Raw genomic sequence first — 12,173 nt, 5'->3', positions numbered from 1 at the left:
TGCCATTACATCTGGCTAATTTTTCTTTTTCTTTTTGGTAGAGACAGGGTCTCACTATGTTGTCCAGTCTGGTCTAAAGTCTCATCTCTAACAATGAGCAACCTGTAACCTATGAGGCCAGCTCAGTCAAGTTGACCAAATAGCATTGTTGTAACAGTATGTAGCCTCAGTGAGAGAAAAATAAGTTTTACACATTGGCCAAAAATTAAATGCACCACAAATATCTATCAACTGATAGACAACCAAAATGTGACAAATGGATAAACAAAATATGATCTATCCATACAATGGAAAATTATTTGGCAATAAACAGGAAAAAGGACTGATACCTGCTACAAAATGAATCAATCTTGAAAACATTATGGTAAGTGAAAAAAGCTATTCACAAAAGACCACATGTTGTATGATTCCATTTATATAAAATATCCAAAATAGGCAAATCTATAGAGACAGAAAGTACATTAATGGTTCCCAGGAGTGGAGGACTGGGGAGAGACTACAGTGGTTTTTGGGCGGTGATGAAAATGTTCTAAAATTGATTATGGTGATGGTAGTACAACTCTGATTATACTGAAAACCATTGACTTGTACACTTTAAATTGGTGAATTGTATCATATGTGAAATTTATCTCAATAAAGCTGCTATTCTTAAAAGAAATAAACACCTATCTGTGCATCAAAATGGGGTGCTTGTGTGCATTTGTAGAGAAACACTGTCTTCAGCAGTTTCAAGTTCTGGCCTTAGGCACAAGTATAAAGATTACAGCTTGATAAAATTTTTCCTTTAGTCTGTTCCATATTCCTCTTCAGTTAAATTTTTATCTATGGATTCTGTGGAGTCCTGTCATTTTATTTTCTCAGATAGAGTTGTAATTTCAGTTCTCCCAAAATAGCTGGGCATGACTTTTTATTTTTATTTCTTTTTTCTTTTTGAGATGGAGTCTTGCTCTGTTGCCAAGGCTGGAGTGCAGTGGCACGATCTTGGCTCACTGAAACCTCTGCCTCCGGGTTCAAGCGATTCTCCTGCCTCAGCTTCCTGAGTAGCTGGGATTACAGGTATGCACCACCACGCCCAGCTAATTTTTGTATTTTTAGTAGAGACGAGGTTTCACCACGTTAGCCAGGCTGGTCTTGAACTCCTGACCTCCTGATCCATCCACCTCAGCCTCCTAAAGAGCTGGGATTACAGGCGTGAGCCACCGTGCCGGGCTTTTTTTTTTTTTTTTTTTTTTTTTAACTTATAAGAGGGTTAAATTGTTAAATTGAAAATGCCTTTTTAAATAAGTATGGAATTTCTTAATTATAATATTTTAGAATCTATTACAGTTTCTGATGTAACTTAAAAATTCCTCCTCATTTAGCTTTGCTATTTTGTCTCATTTACTTTAGGGTAAAACAACAACAATAACAATAATAATGTGTTGAGCCCCTAAGCATCTGATAGGCACTGTGTTAAGCACATTAAATGCATTATCCCATTTAACTCTCCAAGGTAAATACTATTTGTGTGCCCATTTTATAGATGAGGAAATTGAGGCTTAGAAAAAGATAAATACCTTGCTCAAAGTCATACAATCAGTAAATGGCAGCCCTTGGGCTCAATCCAAACCTGCCTGACACTAAATCTCCTGCTCTTTTAAACCAGAAGATCTGCAAACTTTTCTGTAAAACTAGATGATAAATATCTTAGTCTTTACAGATCAAAAAGCAAATTTGAGGACATTGTGTAGGTACTTATATAATAAGAGAGAGAGCAAATGTCTACAAGTTTGAAATTTGAATTTCATGTATTAAACAAAATTATGAGGGGCCATTGTTTTGGACTGAGCTCCTGCACTAATCCCAAGCAGACCAGACCAAACCAAAATGGAGTCACTCATGCTAAGCACCACAAAATCAAACTAAAACTTTAAAAAACAGGTCCCAAAATAGACGAGTTTTTTTTTTCTTCTGAAGACAAAAGATTCCAGTATAATAAGGAAGTCCCCTCTGCTCTATCCCTTACAGAAAAGTAACCCAAAGTAACAACAGATTACTTACAAAAAAGCAATCTCAGCCAGACACAGTGGCTCATGCCTGTAATCCCAGCACTTTGGAAAGCCAAGGCAGGTGGATCACCTGAGGTCAGGAGCTTGAGATCAGCTTGGCCAACGTGGCAAAACCCCATCTATACTAAAAATACAAAAATTAGCTGGGTGTGGTAACACGACACACTTACGGACTCTTAACACACCCTTCTTACATGAAGGGAGCAGCAGAGCAGAGGGCGACAAGAGCACCAAGGCCAGGTGGAGCCACAGCCAATGTGGGCCCATCTCACTCCGCAGGGAGAAGCAACTGCACTGTGCACAGAGTGCAATCTGGCAGAAGGGAAACGCCGTCTTAAAGAGCTTCAGATGCAGCAACCTTGAAGAAGGGCTGTGCCAGAAAGTCCACTAGATGAGGCCGCAAACCTATCAAAGGGCATCAGACACTCTGTGCACAGGGTACACAAAACAATGCCTCCCACATTCTGTGACTTCCTGCATGTGCCACTTGGACCACCACACTCCCTACCTGCACCATCTTACCTGGACATACTAAATCTCAGCCACCTCATGACTAGGATATTAACATGGCTTCCAGTTCTATAAATTCCTCCCCCTTAAGAATGCATGTCTGTAATATCAGAAATGATGAAAACTGGACTTGTGAGTGGCTTTGTAGTAGGGATTACAGGTCCAGAATAGAATAGGTTCTGTAACATATTTAAGATATTTAAGGGAAAAAATATAAGCCAAAGATTTAACATCTAAATAGTGACTATCAAGGGTAAAAGTCACACATATTTTTTATGAGTACACACAAACACAGGAAGTACGGTGACCAGGAGCTGAGGGATGACCCACTAAAGAATAAGCTCCGGAAACCAAAATGACTAGAGGCAGATGCAAAGGTGAGCTGCAGGGTGGTCTGTATTTATCTGTGGAGCTGCTGGCACATGACGGTGATAAAAGTGCAGCATGCCATGGTTACCAGCTTGGACAATGCAGACAAAGAACAACCACCAGAGAAGTGGTAGGGGCGGGCAGAAGATGTGCAGGGGCCAACTGGGACTGGGGTGTCCATCAGCTAGCTGCAGTATCAGGTACTATGGGGAGCCAACCAAAGAAACTAAGTGTTTGCTATAAAGGCATTAGGATAAAAGTGGGGAAAAAAAGGGAGGAAGAAAGCCCTCTTAAATACCAAAAGGGTAAAAGCAAATAAAATAGAACAAGGTGGTTCCCTGTTATCTGTGATGTAAAAAATGGACTTGGCTCACCTATTAAATGGAAAACAGTCTTGGATTGGCTCACAAAGCAAAATCAAACACCATACTGCATATAAGATATGCAGCTATAAAAGGCTGGGAAAATATATAGAGAATTTATAGGACTCAGAAAAAAAGTAACTGTCACAGGAAACTTTATAGCATTAAATACCTATATCAATACAAATTTAAATAATAAAAATAAATTATTTAAACATATAACTGAAAAAGCCAGAAAAAGAATAAGTGAACCAAAAGAAAGGGGTGAATTATTACAAATAAAAGCAGATATTATTAAGTAGAAAAAGAATAGAACTAAGAAGTAAATCCAAAAGCTGGCTCTCAAGAGAAAATAATCAACCAAAACAAACCACTAGGTATCTGATTAGAAAAAAAAAAAAAATAAGAAAGTTACAAGTGCTAGCAGAAGAAAATTTAAATATTGTAAAAGATAAGGAAAAGAAAGGGATAGAGAGAAAAATGTGTAGATTAAAAGAGACTTTAAAAACATATCAAATTTTAAGAATAAAACAACACTAAACTATAGTGTCTAAGGATATACACTTGGTGATAAAACTATAAAGATTAGGGAAATGATTACCATAAGAGTTTGGGAAGTGGTTATTTTTGGGGAGAGGAAGTAGGTTATAATAGAAATGGGACATGTGGTGGGCGCTTCTGGGATGATTGATAAAGTTCTATTCCTTGACCTGGGTGTGGTTACAAGGATGTTTCCTTTATAAAAATGAAGAAAAACATTAAAAAATCATTACAGGCAACTTTATAAAACTCTTTGCAGTAAGTTAGAAGTAGATGAAACATTTTTTAAAAATATTAAATTTAATGCTATTCCAATACAAAATCAAGTTTTTTTCTTAGAGCTAAACAAGTTAATTATAAAATGCATTTAAGAACAAGAAGAAACTATCCTAAAATTCATATGGAATGAAAACAGAGCCCAAATAGCCAAAGCAATCCTAAGCAAAAAGAACAAAGCCAGAGGCATCACACTACTCAACTTCAAACTATACTATACAGCCCCAGTAACCAAAACAGCTTCTGTACCGGTACAAAAACAGACTCATAGACCAATGAACAGAACAGAAAACTCAGAAATAAAGCCACACACCTACAACCATCCAATCTTTGACAAGGCCAGCAAAAGCAGCAGTGGAAAAAGACCATCCTATTCAATATATGGTGTTAGAATAACTGGCTAGCCACATACAGAAGACTGAAGCCAGACCCCTACCTTTCACCATATACAAAAATTAACTCAAAATATATTAAAGATTTCAATGTAAGACCTCAAACTGTAAGATCTTGGAAGATAACCTAGGAAATACTCTTCTTGACGTTGGCCTTGGCAAAGAATTTTTGGCTAAGTTCCCAAAAACAATTGCAACAAAACAAAATTGGCAAGTAGAATTTAACTAAATAAAAGAGCTTCTGCACAGCAAGAGAAATGTTTGACAGAGAATACAGACAACCTACGGAATGAGAGAAACTATTTGCAAACTATGCATCTGACAAAGGCCTAATATCCAGAATCTACAGGGAACTTATGCAAAAAACGTTCACTTTCTGTCTGTGTTCACGTCACCAAGAGAATAGAAAGGAAAAGGGAAGAATGCAAAAGTCAAAGACACGTCACCCTCCTTGAGACAGCCCTCCAGTCCAGGCCAAATCTCAGCCTGCCCTTGGTCCGCTGTGGTTGGGCCTGCACCCAAGCCATGAGCACACGCAGCAATTGTGGCAGCAGAAGCTTCCTCTGGGCTCAGACTCAGGCTGATGCTGTGTCAGGACCTGCCGCGGTCTCGGCTGGGCTTCCTGGGACTCGGTGGTTGTGGGCTGACTGTAAAGCATGGAATGACTCTTAGAAACTGGGCGTCATTCTTTGTGGTTTTCCCAGCTTGGTCTCTGATGATACTCCAGGTCTTAGGAGACATGCTGAATATTTATTATGCTTACATTCAAGCAACATGAACCCTTAAGGTTGATGTAGCTCCCCGTCTTTTTTTCCCGGAAGGAGGAGCACTGAAGGAACATTTTTCCAGTATGGATTCTTTCCAGCTCCGAGAAGCTGGAGGCACACGGATCCCTCGGCCAGCTCCCATCTATGGATGTGCTGTAGTCACAAGGACTGTGACTAAGGCTCAGTCCCTGAGGAGTGCCTTGGCATGGGCTGCTTTAGGCTGTAAACACCCAGTTTTATCCACTTTATGTGAAGAAAGCCAACAAGGGGCATGGAGTGAGTTCCGCAGGTTTTAGCGGCTGCGGCGGCTGGTGCTCAGTGGGGATGATGGAGGGAAGGTGCCTCCCTCTGTGGGCCCCGAGGTCTGTGTGGGAATCAGCTCCGCAGCTGTGTCCAGGGGCAGCCGTAGACCACACACGGCAGGCTCACAGCTCTGTTCCATGAGAACTTTATACACAAAAGCAGACAGGTTGGGCTTGGCCTCTGGATTATAATCTGCTGACCCCTGGGTAAGAAATTTTAAATATTTACTTAATTTTGTTCAACAGAAGGGGTGATATACTGAGTAGTGAATAATGGGAAAGATCTGATTCAGCTGTATCAGGAAGGACTGGTGTAAATTCAACTTATTAACTGAATTCACAGTATTCGTGTTTTATGCCTTTAGGGGTTAAAAATGGGTCACACACGAGCAGCATGCACTTCACTGGCGTGGCAGGGCACCTCAGTGTTTACATGTGTGGTTCCCATGCTTACCAGGGCTGGAGGCCCCTGTTAGTAGTGAAGTGCACGTGCAGTTCTGGATACTTTTCCTGGCTTTCTCTATTTGTGTGAGCTTGTGCAGTTAGAGGTTTGGGCTGAATTTGGGTAGAAATGGGTGGCTCACAGCCTGCAAAAGTTCTGTGGACCCTTTTTCCCCCAGCTGATTAATGTTGTAAATATTAGAATATTGTTACATAAAAGTCTGGATTTTTAGTTTCTTTCACATTGGAATAGCTGCCAACATTGGGCCTGCATTCATCTCTCTAGGGCAACGTCGGCTGCAGCAGAGATGGCTGCTCCCCGGTGGGGTGTGTGCTTGGCCTGCAGCCCCCGCCCTCCGGACTCCATTCGCCTCCGCTCTCAGGTTTGCACCTCGTCATTGTCTTCTAATTTTGCATCCCTGGACTGCGTGACCTACAAGGCTCTCAGCACAACAAGACTCTATGATTCTGTCTATTGGAACAAAAAGCCAGTGAGGCAAGTGTATCATCCTGTTGATGAATTCACAGCATTAACTCTGGGAGTTGGGGACAGTGTCTATTCTTTCTCCAGACACTCTCTGTTTCTCCTGGATGGAAAGGTTCTGCTACTTGTCCCGTGGTCAGGCCCAGCCAATGGAACAGAATGGAAGTGACTCTGCCCCTTATTGGCAGAAACTTTAAAAGCCGCACAACGTTCCTGCACCCTCCCCTCTGCCATGAGCCTGGCAGTGCTCAGGATGGGAAAATTATCTCACCTGGGCCTGAGGAAACAGGAGCTACCCCCAGCCTGCAGTGGAAGAGAAGCATGGACAAGTGATTAAACTTTGTGTTTTCAAGCCACAGAGGTTTTTTGAAGTTGTTTGCTACCATGCTTTGTCCCTACAAACACAGTCATGGAGAAGGCCAGTGGCAGAGCCTGAGCCGTTCGCGCATCTGTTCACCAGTATCCAGAATAACAACAGATTTTTGAAACATTCCTGAGAAAATTCTGGGAGTTGCATACCGGCCAGTCTTATTCTCTAAAGTTGTTCCTTCTAAAGGGTGGGATGACTGAAAATTTCAGAAAAGCAAACCACCGCTGAAAGGCAACATTATTTCTGATGGCAGAAGGTGGCCTGAGCAATCTAGATTTTCCACGGTTCACCAACTAGTTTTTAAGGAAATATGGCTGTGAGAGGAATAAAACATGATTCCTACCTTTAAGGAACTCAGAGAAGTGAATTAAAGGAAGTCACAGATCAGACAACCAACGACACAAAGTTTCTAAGAGCAAACTGTTCAGGTCCGCAAGTCACTCTTATCCACTGTTTTGCCTTCTAAGGTTTCAGTTACTCTCAGTCAGTCATGGTCCAAAAACATTAAATGAAAAATTCCAGAAATAAACAATACACACGTTTTAAAACATGTTTCATTCTGAGTAGCGTGATGAAGTCTCATGCCGTCCCACTCAGCCCCACCTGGGGTGTGACTCCTCCCTCTGTCCAGCAGATCCACCCTGTCTATACTACCTGCCCGTCGAGCAGATCCACCCTGTCTACACTACCTCCCTGCCCAGTAGATCCACCGTGTCTACACTACCTGCCTGGGCAGTAGATCCACGCTATCTACACTACCTGCTGGGCCAGCAGATCCACCCTGTCTACACTACCTGCTTGTACAGCAGATCCGCCCTGTCTATACAACCTGCCAGGCCAATACATCCACGCTATCTCCACTACCTGCCTGTCCAGCAGACCCACCCTCTCTATACTACTTACCTCTCCAGCAGATCCACTCTGTCTACACTACCTGCCTGTCCAGCAGATCCGCCCTGTCTATACTACCTGCCTCTCCAGCACATCCACCCTGTCTATACTATCTGCCTGTCCAGCAGATCCGTCCTGTCTACACTACCTGCCTGGCCAGTAGATCCACCCTATCTACACTACATGCCCGGCCAGCGGAACCACCCTGTCTACACTACCTCCCTGCCCAGTAGATCCACCGTGTCTACACTACCTGCCTGGGCAGTAGATCCACCCTGTCTACACTACCTGCCCGTCGAGCAGATCCACCCTGTCTACACTACCTGCCCATCCAGCAGGTCCACCCTGTCTACACTACCTCCCTGCCCAGTAGATCCACCGTGTCTACACTACCTGCCTGGGCAGTAGATCCACACTATCTACACTACCTGGCTGGCCAGCAGATCCATCCTGTCTACACTACCTGCCTGGCCAGCAGATCCACCCTGTCTACACTACCTGCCTGTCCAGCAACATTAGTCCTTAAAAAAAGCAAACACACAAAATCAGTGTCTATTTACAATAGCCAAATATTATGACTACGATTTGAAATAAATTTGTAGACCCATGTAAATAAATTTTAAAACTTAATGAGGATATAAAAATGACATGAATAAAGCCTGAAAATCATATTATTAGAATGGAGGACATAGTGACATAAAACCTCTGTGACTGTAGACTCAGGGCAACCTAGACTTAAAAGTCCCATGTAGTCTTTTACATGTAAAAAATGAGAATTAGTCTAAAAGTCAATTTTGTCTAAATTTTGATTTTTGGTGAGTATACAGTCAAAATAGTTGTGAAAAGAAAAAAATAAAGTTGTCAAATTTCATGTAACCTATGTTATTTGGAAATTTAAAATAAGTTATATAAATATTTATAACAATATTAAACAATTTCATAAGTGGACTGAATAAAACATAATATTTTATCATATACAATAGCTCCTGCCTTCCTGAGGAAAACATAAAATCAAAGGGCGTGAAGGAAGGATTTTGGTTTCACTGCAGAAACATAATAAGACACCGAAGTGTGTGTTTGTGTGTGCGTACATATAATTAAACTACAGAATATAAAATAGCATCTAATATACATCAAAAATGAGTTTCATAGAAAAATTCATTTTACATATATGTCTATAAAATAATAAAATTTATTCAGCCTCACAATTACTTTGTGAACTGGAAATAACAATGAGTTGTCATTTTATCCAAATCTAAAAAAAAACATACATACAGTATCAAGTTCTGGTTAAAGTAGTAGATGAACTTTACGTGGTACATAAGAGTATCTATACAGTTTGTGGGCTGCATCTTGCTAGAATATATTACATTATAAAATGCACCATTTATTTACTCTGTGATCAAACCCCCAACTTGCCCCAAGTGGAGGAACCCTCAGACATTTGCAGAGGAGTCAGTGTGCTAGTAAGCAGCATTCTTTACAAATCTAGGAACATCAAGGTCTCCTTGGAACAGATGCTCTGTGAACAATTTATAAAACTCCCTCCTGTTAGACACTTAGGTTGATTCCATTTTTAAATCAATTACTGAATAAAACACACTCCATCGTGTGGATGAAATGCTACCTTAATTTGTCAAAGCTATCATTTTCTAAACTTTTCTTTTTAATTCAAATCATTAATATTTTGTGACCAGATCAATACTGATTCATTGTTTTAAGCTTCAAATGCATTATACAGTTGGGCAGAACACATTTCCTCTCATCAATCTTCTTTTCCAGGATTTGTCAGGTATTCCTGACATTAATTCACTACTAATATGCACAGTTTCTCTAATCATGGTCAAGAAAGATCTGACAGTGCATTGTCCCTAAACGATCCATACTTGCCTCACTGACACCATGTGGCCCACTTCCCATCTATAATCTATGTCTGGGTGTGAAGCCCTTCCCATATGATCCCCCGAATGGAACTTCGCAAGTTCGAATTCACTGGGTCACAGTGTGATAGTGTGAAGATAGGAGGACGTTAAGGGAAGGCTATGGGTGAGTTGGGAAATGTGTTAGGCAGGGTCAGAGATTACCACATCCTAAAAACAACACTTAAGGAGGGAGATGACAAAACAATCAATGAATAACATGACTTTTTCCAGCAAAAGTGCCATATCTAATCCTTTTCCATTTTTGTTCTCTGAGCTTCTTTCTTAGGGAAGATCCTTCTTGAGAAGCCCCTGCTGAGTATTAGGAAAATGCATTTCAGGACCTCTCATCAACACATCCTCTTTCTTTACCACAACCACATATATGGGGGCATAACTCAACATGTGTAAAAGACAATCTTCTGCTTTTCACTGAACCTCCAGGAATTCAGGACAATAAACGTCTACATGGAGACCAACAGGTGAGTTTTTCTGCCCCTTCTTTCATAACACCGTTCTTCCCTAGTGAAGTCCACACACATCCTTACATGGCAGCTGTGGGTATATCAACTGGTCTGACCCCTTTTAGTCACAGAGCCTGAAGTCTCTGCTAGTACCTGCTGAGCACAGGGTCATGGGTGAGAATGGGCAAGTCTTTTTCTTTCTCTGGTTCCTGAACTTCCCAGGCTCTCTCACTTCTGGATCCTGAATACCCAAATCCCAAGCTTCCTTCCCAGAACCAACACCTCCTCCTCATTAGAAAGATACCTTTGTTCTGTGCTTACTTTATAAAGTCTTGCTCTTTCCCTATCCACTGCCTTGTGTCACTATGTGTGTGTCTTGGGGCCGGTGGAAAGGTGAACAGAAGCCAGTAGAGAGTAACCAGCACCAGCTTCACAGGAATGGCATGACCTTGATACGATAGCGGCAGTTTTCCCTTAACATCCCTGCCCCCTAAAGATTTCAGATCATATGTCACACTCTTAAGTAACAGCGATTTGTCTTTCACGGTTTTAATCATATTGATTAAAAGCATTTGTCTTCTCCAGAACATCACATTAAGTCATCAAAAAATATAAACCTTAAAAAGATGTAATTATTGGAACTGAAAAACATAAAAGGTGAGCTTTGGAAATATCTTTGAGCAATTTATTCATTATGAACACATGTAATCTGTCGGAACAAAGTTCTAGGACAATCCAGGTCATCCTTCAATATTTGCAGAAAACAGCACAAAGAAAACTTGATACTTATACTTAGTTGGAAACTTTATGCCACAGCCATTAAATACAGAGATCATATAAAGGAATAGAGGAAGCTGTTGAATACTAAACTAACTCAAATCATCAATATCCTTACGAAGTGCACACTGAATTAATGTAAAAAGTATTTAGTAAACAAAAAGTATTTTCAATATACAATTAAGACTGAAAAGTATTGAGGCCTCATAAGCTGAACCTGACACAATAAATTTAAAAGGGAAACTAATTTGGAAATCAGAAAACCATCTAAGGAATTTGGGAATTAGGCTTCTGTTGCCCTCTCTGCTACTGACGGTCAAGGCCTCCTCATTGTATTCTGTCCTCCATATCTCTGCTGATTCCCATTTTGTCTATTTCCATTTACCCCACTACTACTTGCTCAGGTCACTCTCCTTCATTGCCAGTGTTTGTTCAAATCCCTCAGACCCATCCACTTCCCATCTAAACTTCCCTCCCCTTTTCCCGCTCGTTGGCTCTACCTCCCTCCTCTCTGTTTTCTCCTCACTCTCCTGCCCCACCTCGACATCCACAGCGAGGCAATGAAGAAGCCCCCGCCAAGGAAGAGCCCGCTTCTCAGTGGGACACCGGGAAGGTAAACACCCAACACTCACCGCTAGTGGGAGGCGATTGCGCAGAAGCACGAGGGTTGTTACAGGATCGGGCAGGTCCCCTGCCCCAGTCTCGGACTCAGGGTCCTGTCTGAGGCGGCCACCCCGAAGCGTGGGGTTTGCGGAGACGTAGGGCCTGGCGGAGGGAAGGATGGGGAAGCATCTCAGGGAGGACTGGCGTCTGCCGAATCCCAGGGCTGCCCTGAGGGGCCAAGAGGGGCGAGGGTGGGGACGACGGAAGACAAGCCACATGCCGAATGGGGACCTGACGCGGCGCGCGACAGGATGGGCGGACGGTGAAGAGACCTAGGGAGGAAGGGCCGGACAGGGGCGACCTCAGTGACGGAACCGGACACAGACGCAGATCTGGCAGCTGAGCGACAGGCTCCGGAGCATTTCCGGGCGTCGCGGGACTCCCCGCCGACAGGAGGGCGGTTGCCGAGCCTGTGACATCCGCGGAGACCAGCAGGCCCCGGGTGTGGAGGATGCCGCAGGAAGGGGACTGCGTGGCTGGGTTTGGCCACAAAAAGCGGAGGGCACTCACCCGAGCGGACCTTGGCTCCGGAGAACCCGTTTCCCGGTCAACAAAACACGTCGCGCGAGGGGCGGGGCCCGTACGTGCAGGGAGGGGA

The 12,173-nt window shown here is 42.5% G+C and overlaps 1 protein-coding gene across 1 annotated transcript; it reads right to left on the bottom strand.

Annotated features, from left to right (window-relative positions):
• Positions 1-4,110: 4,110 nt before the first annotated feature.
• On the bottom strand, positions 4,111-12,119 carry LOC117980458 (uncharacterized; the record flags this gene model as incomplete). The annotated part of the gene is made up of 3 exons (XM_055113111.2): positions 4,111-5,769; positions 11,545-11,677; positions 11,848-12,119. Coding segments are annotated over 3 exons (618 nt in total), but the record flags the coding sequence as incomplete, so codon positions are not given.
• Between the last annotated feature and the right edge of the window lie 54 nt (positions 12,120-12,173).

Source organism: Pan paniscus, chromosome 4 (genome assembly GCF_029289425.2).
Source record: "Pan paniscus chromosome 4, NHGRI_mPanPan1-v2.0_pri, whole genome shotgun sequence".
In the NCBI taxonomy this organism is placed as follows: Eukaryota; Metazoa; Chordata; class Mammalia; order Primates; family Hominidae; genus Pan; species Pan paniscus.
The sequence above is the reverse complement of the archived record's forward strand: the minus strand, read 5'-3'. Positions and strand labels throughout refer to the sequence as shown.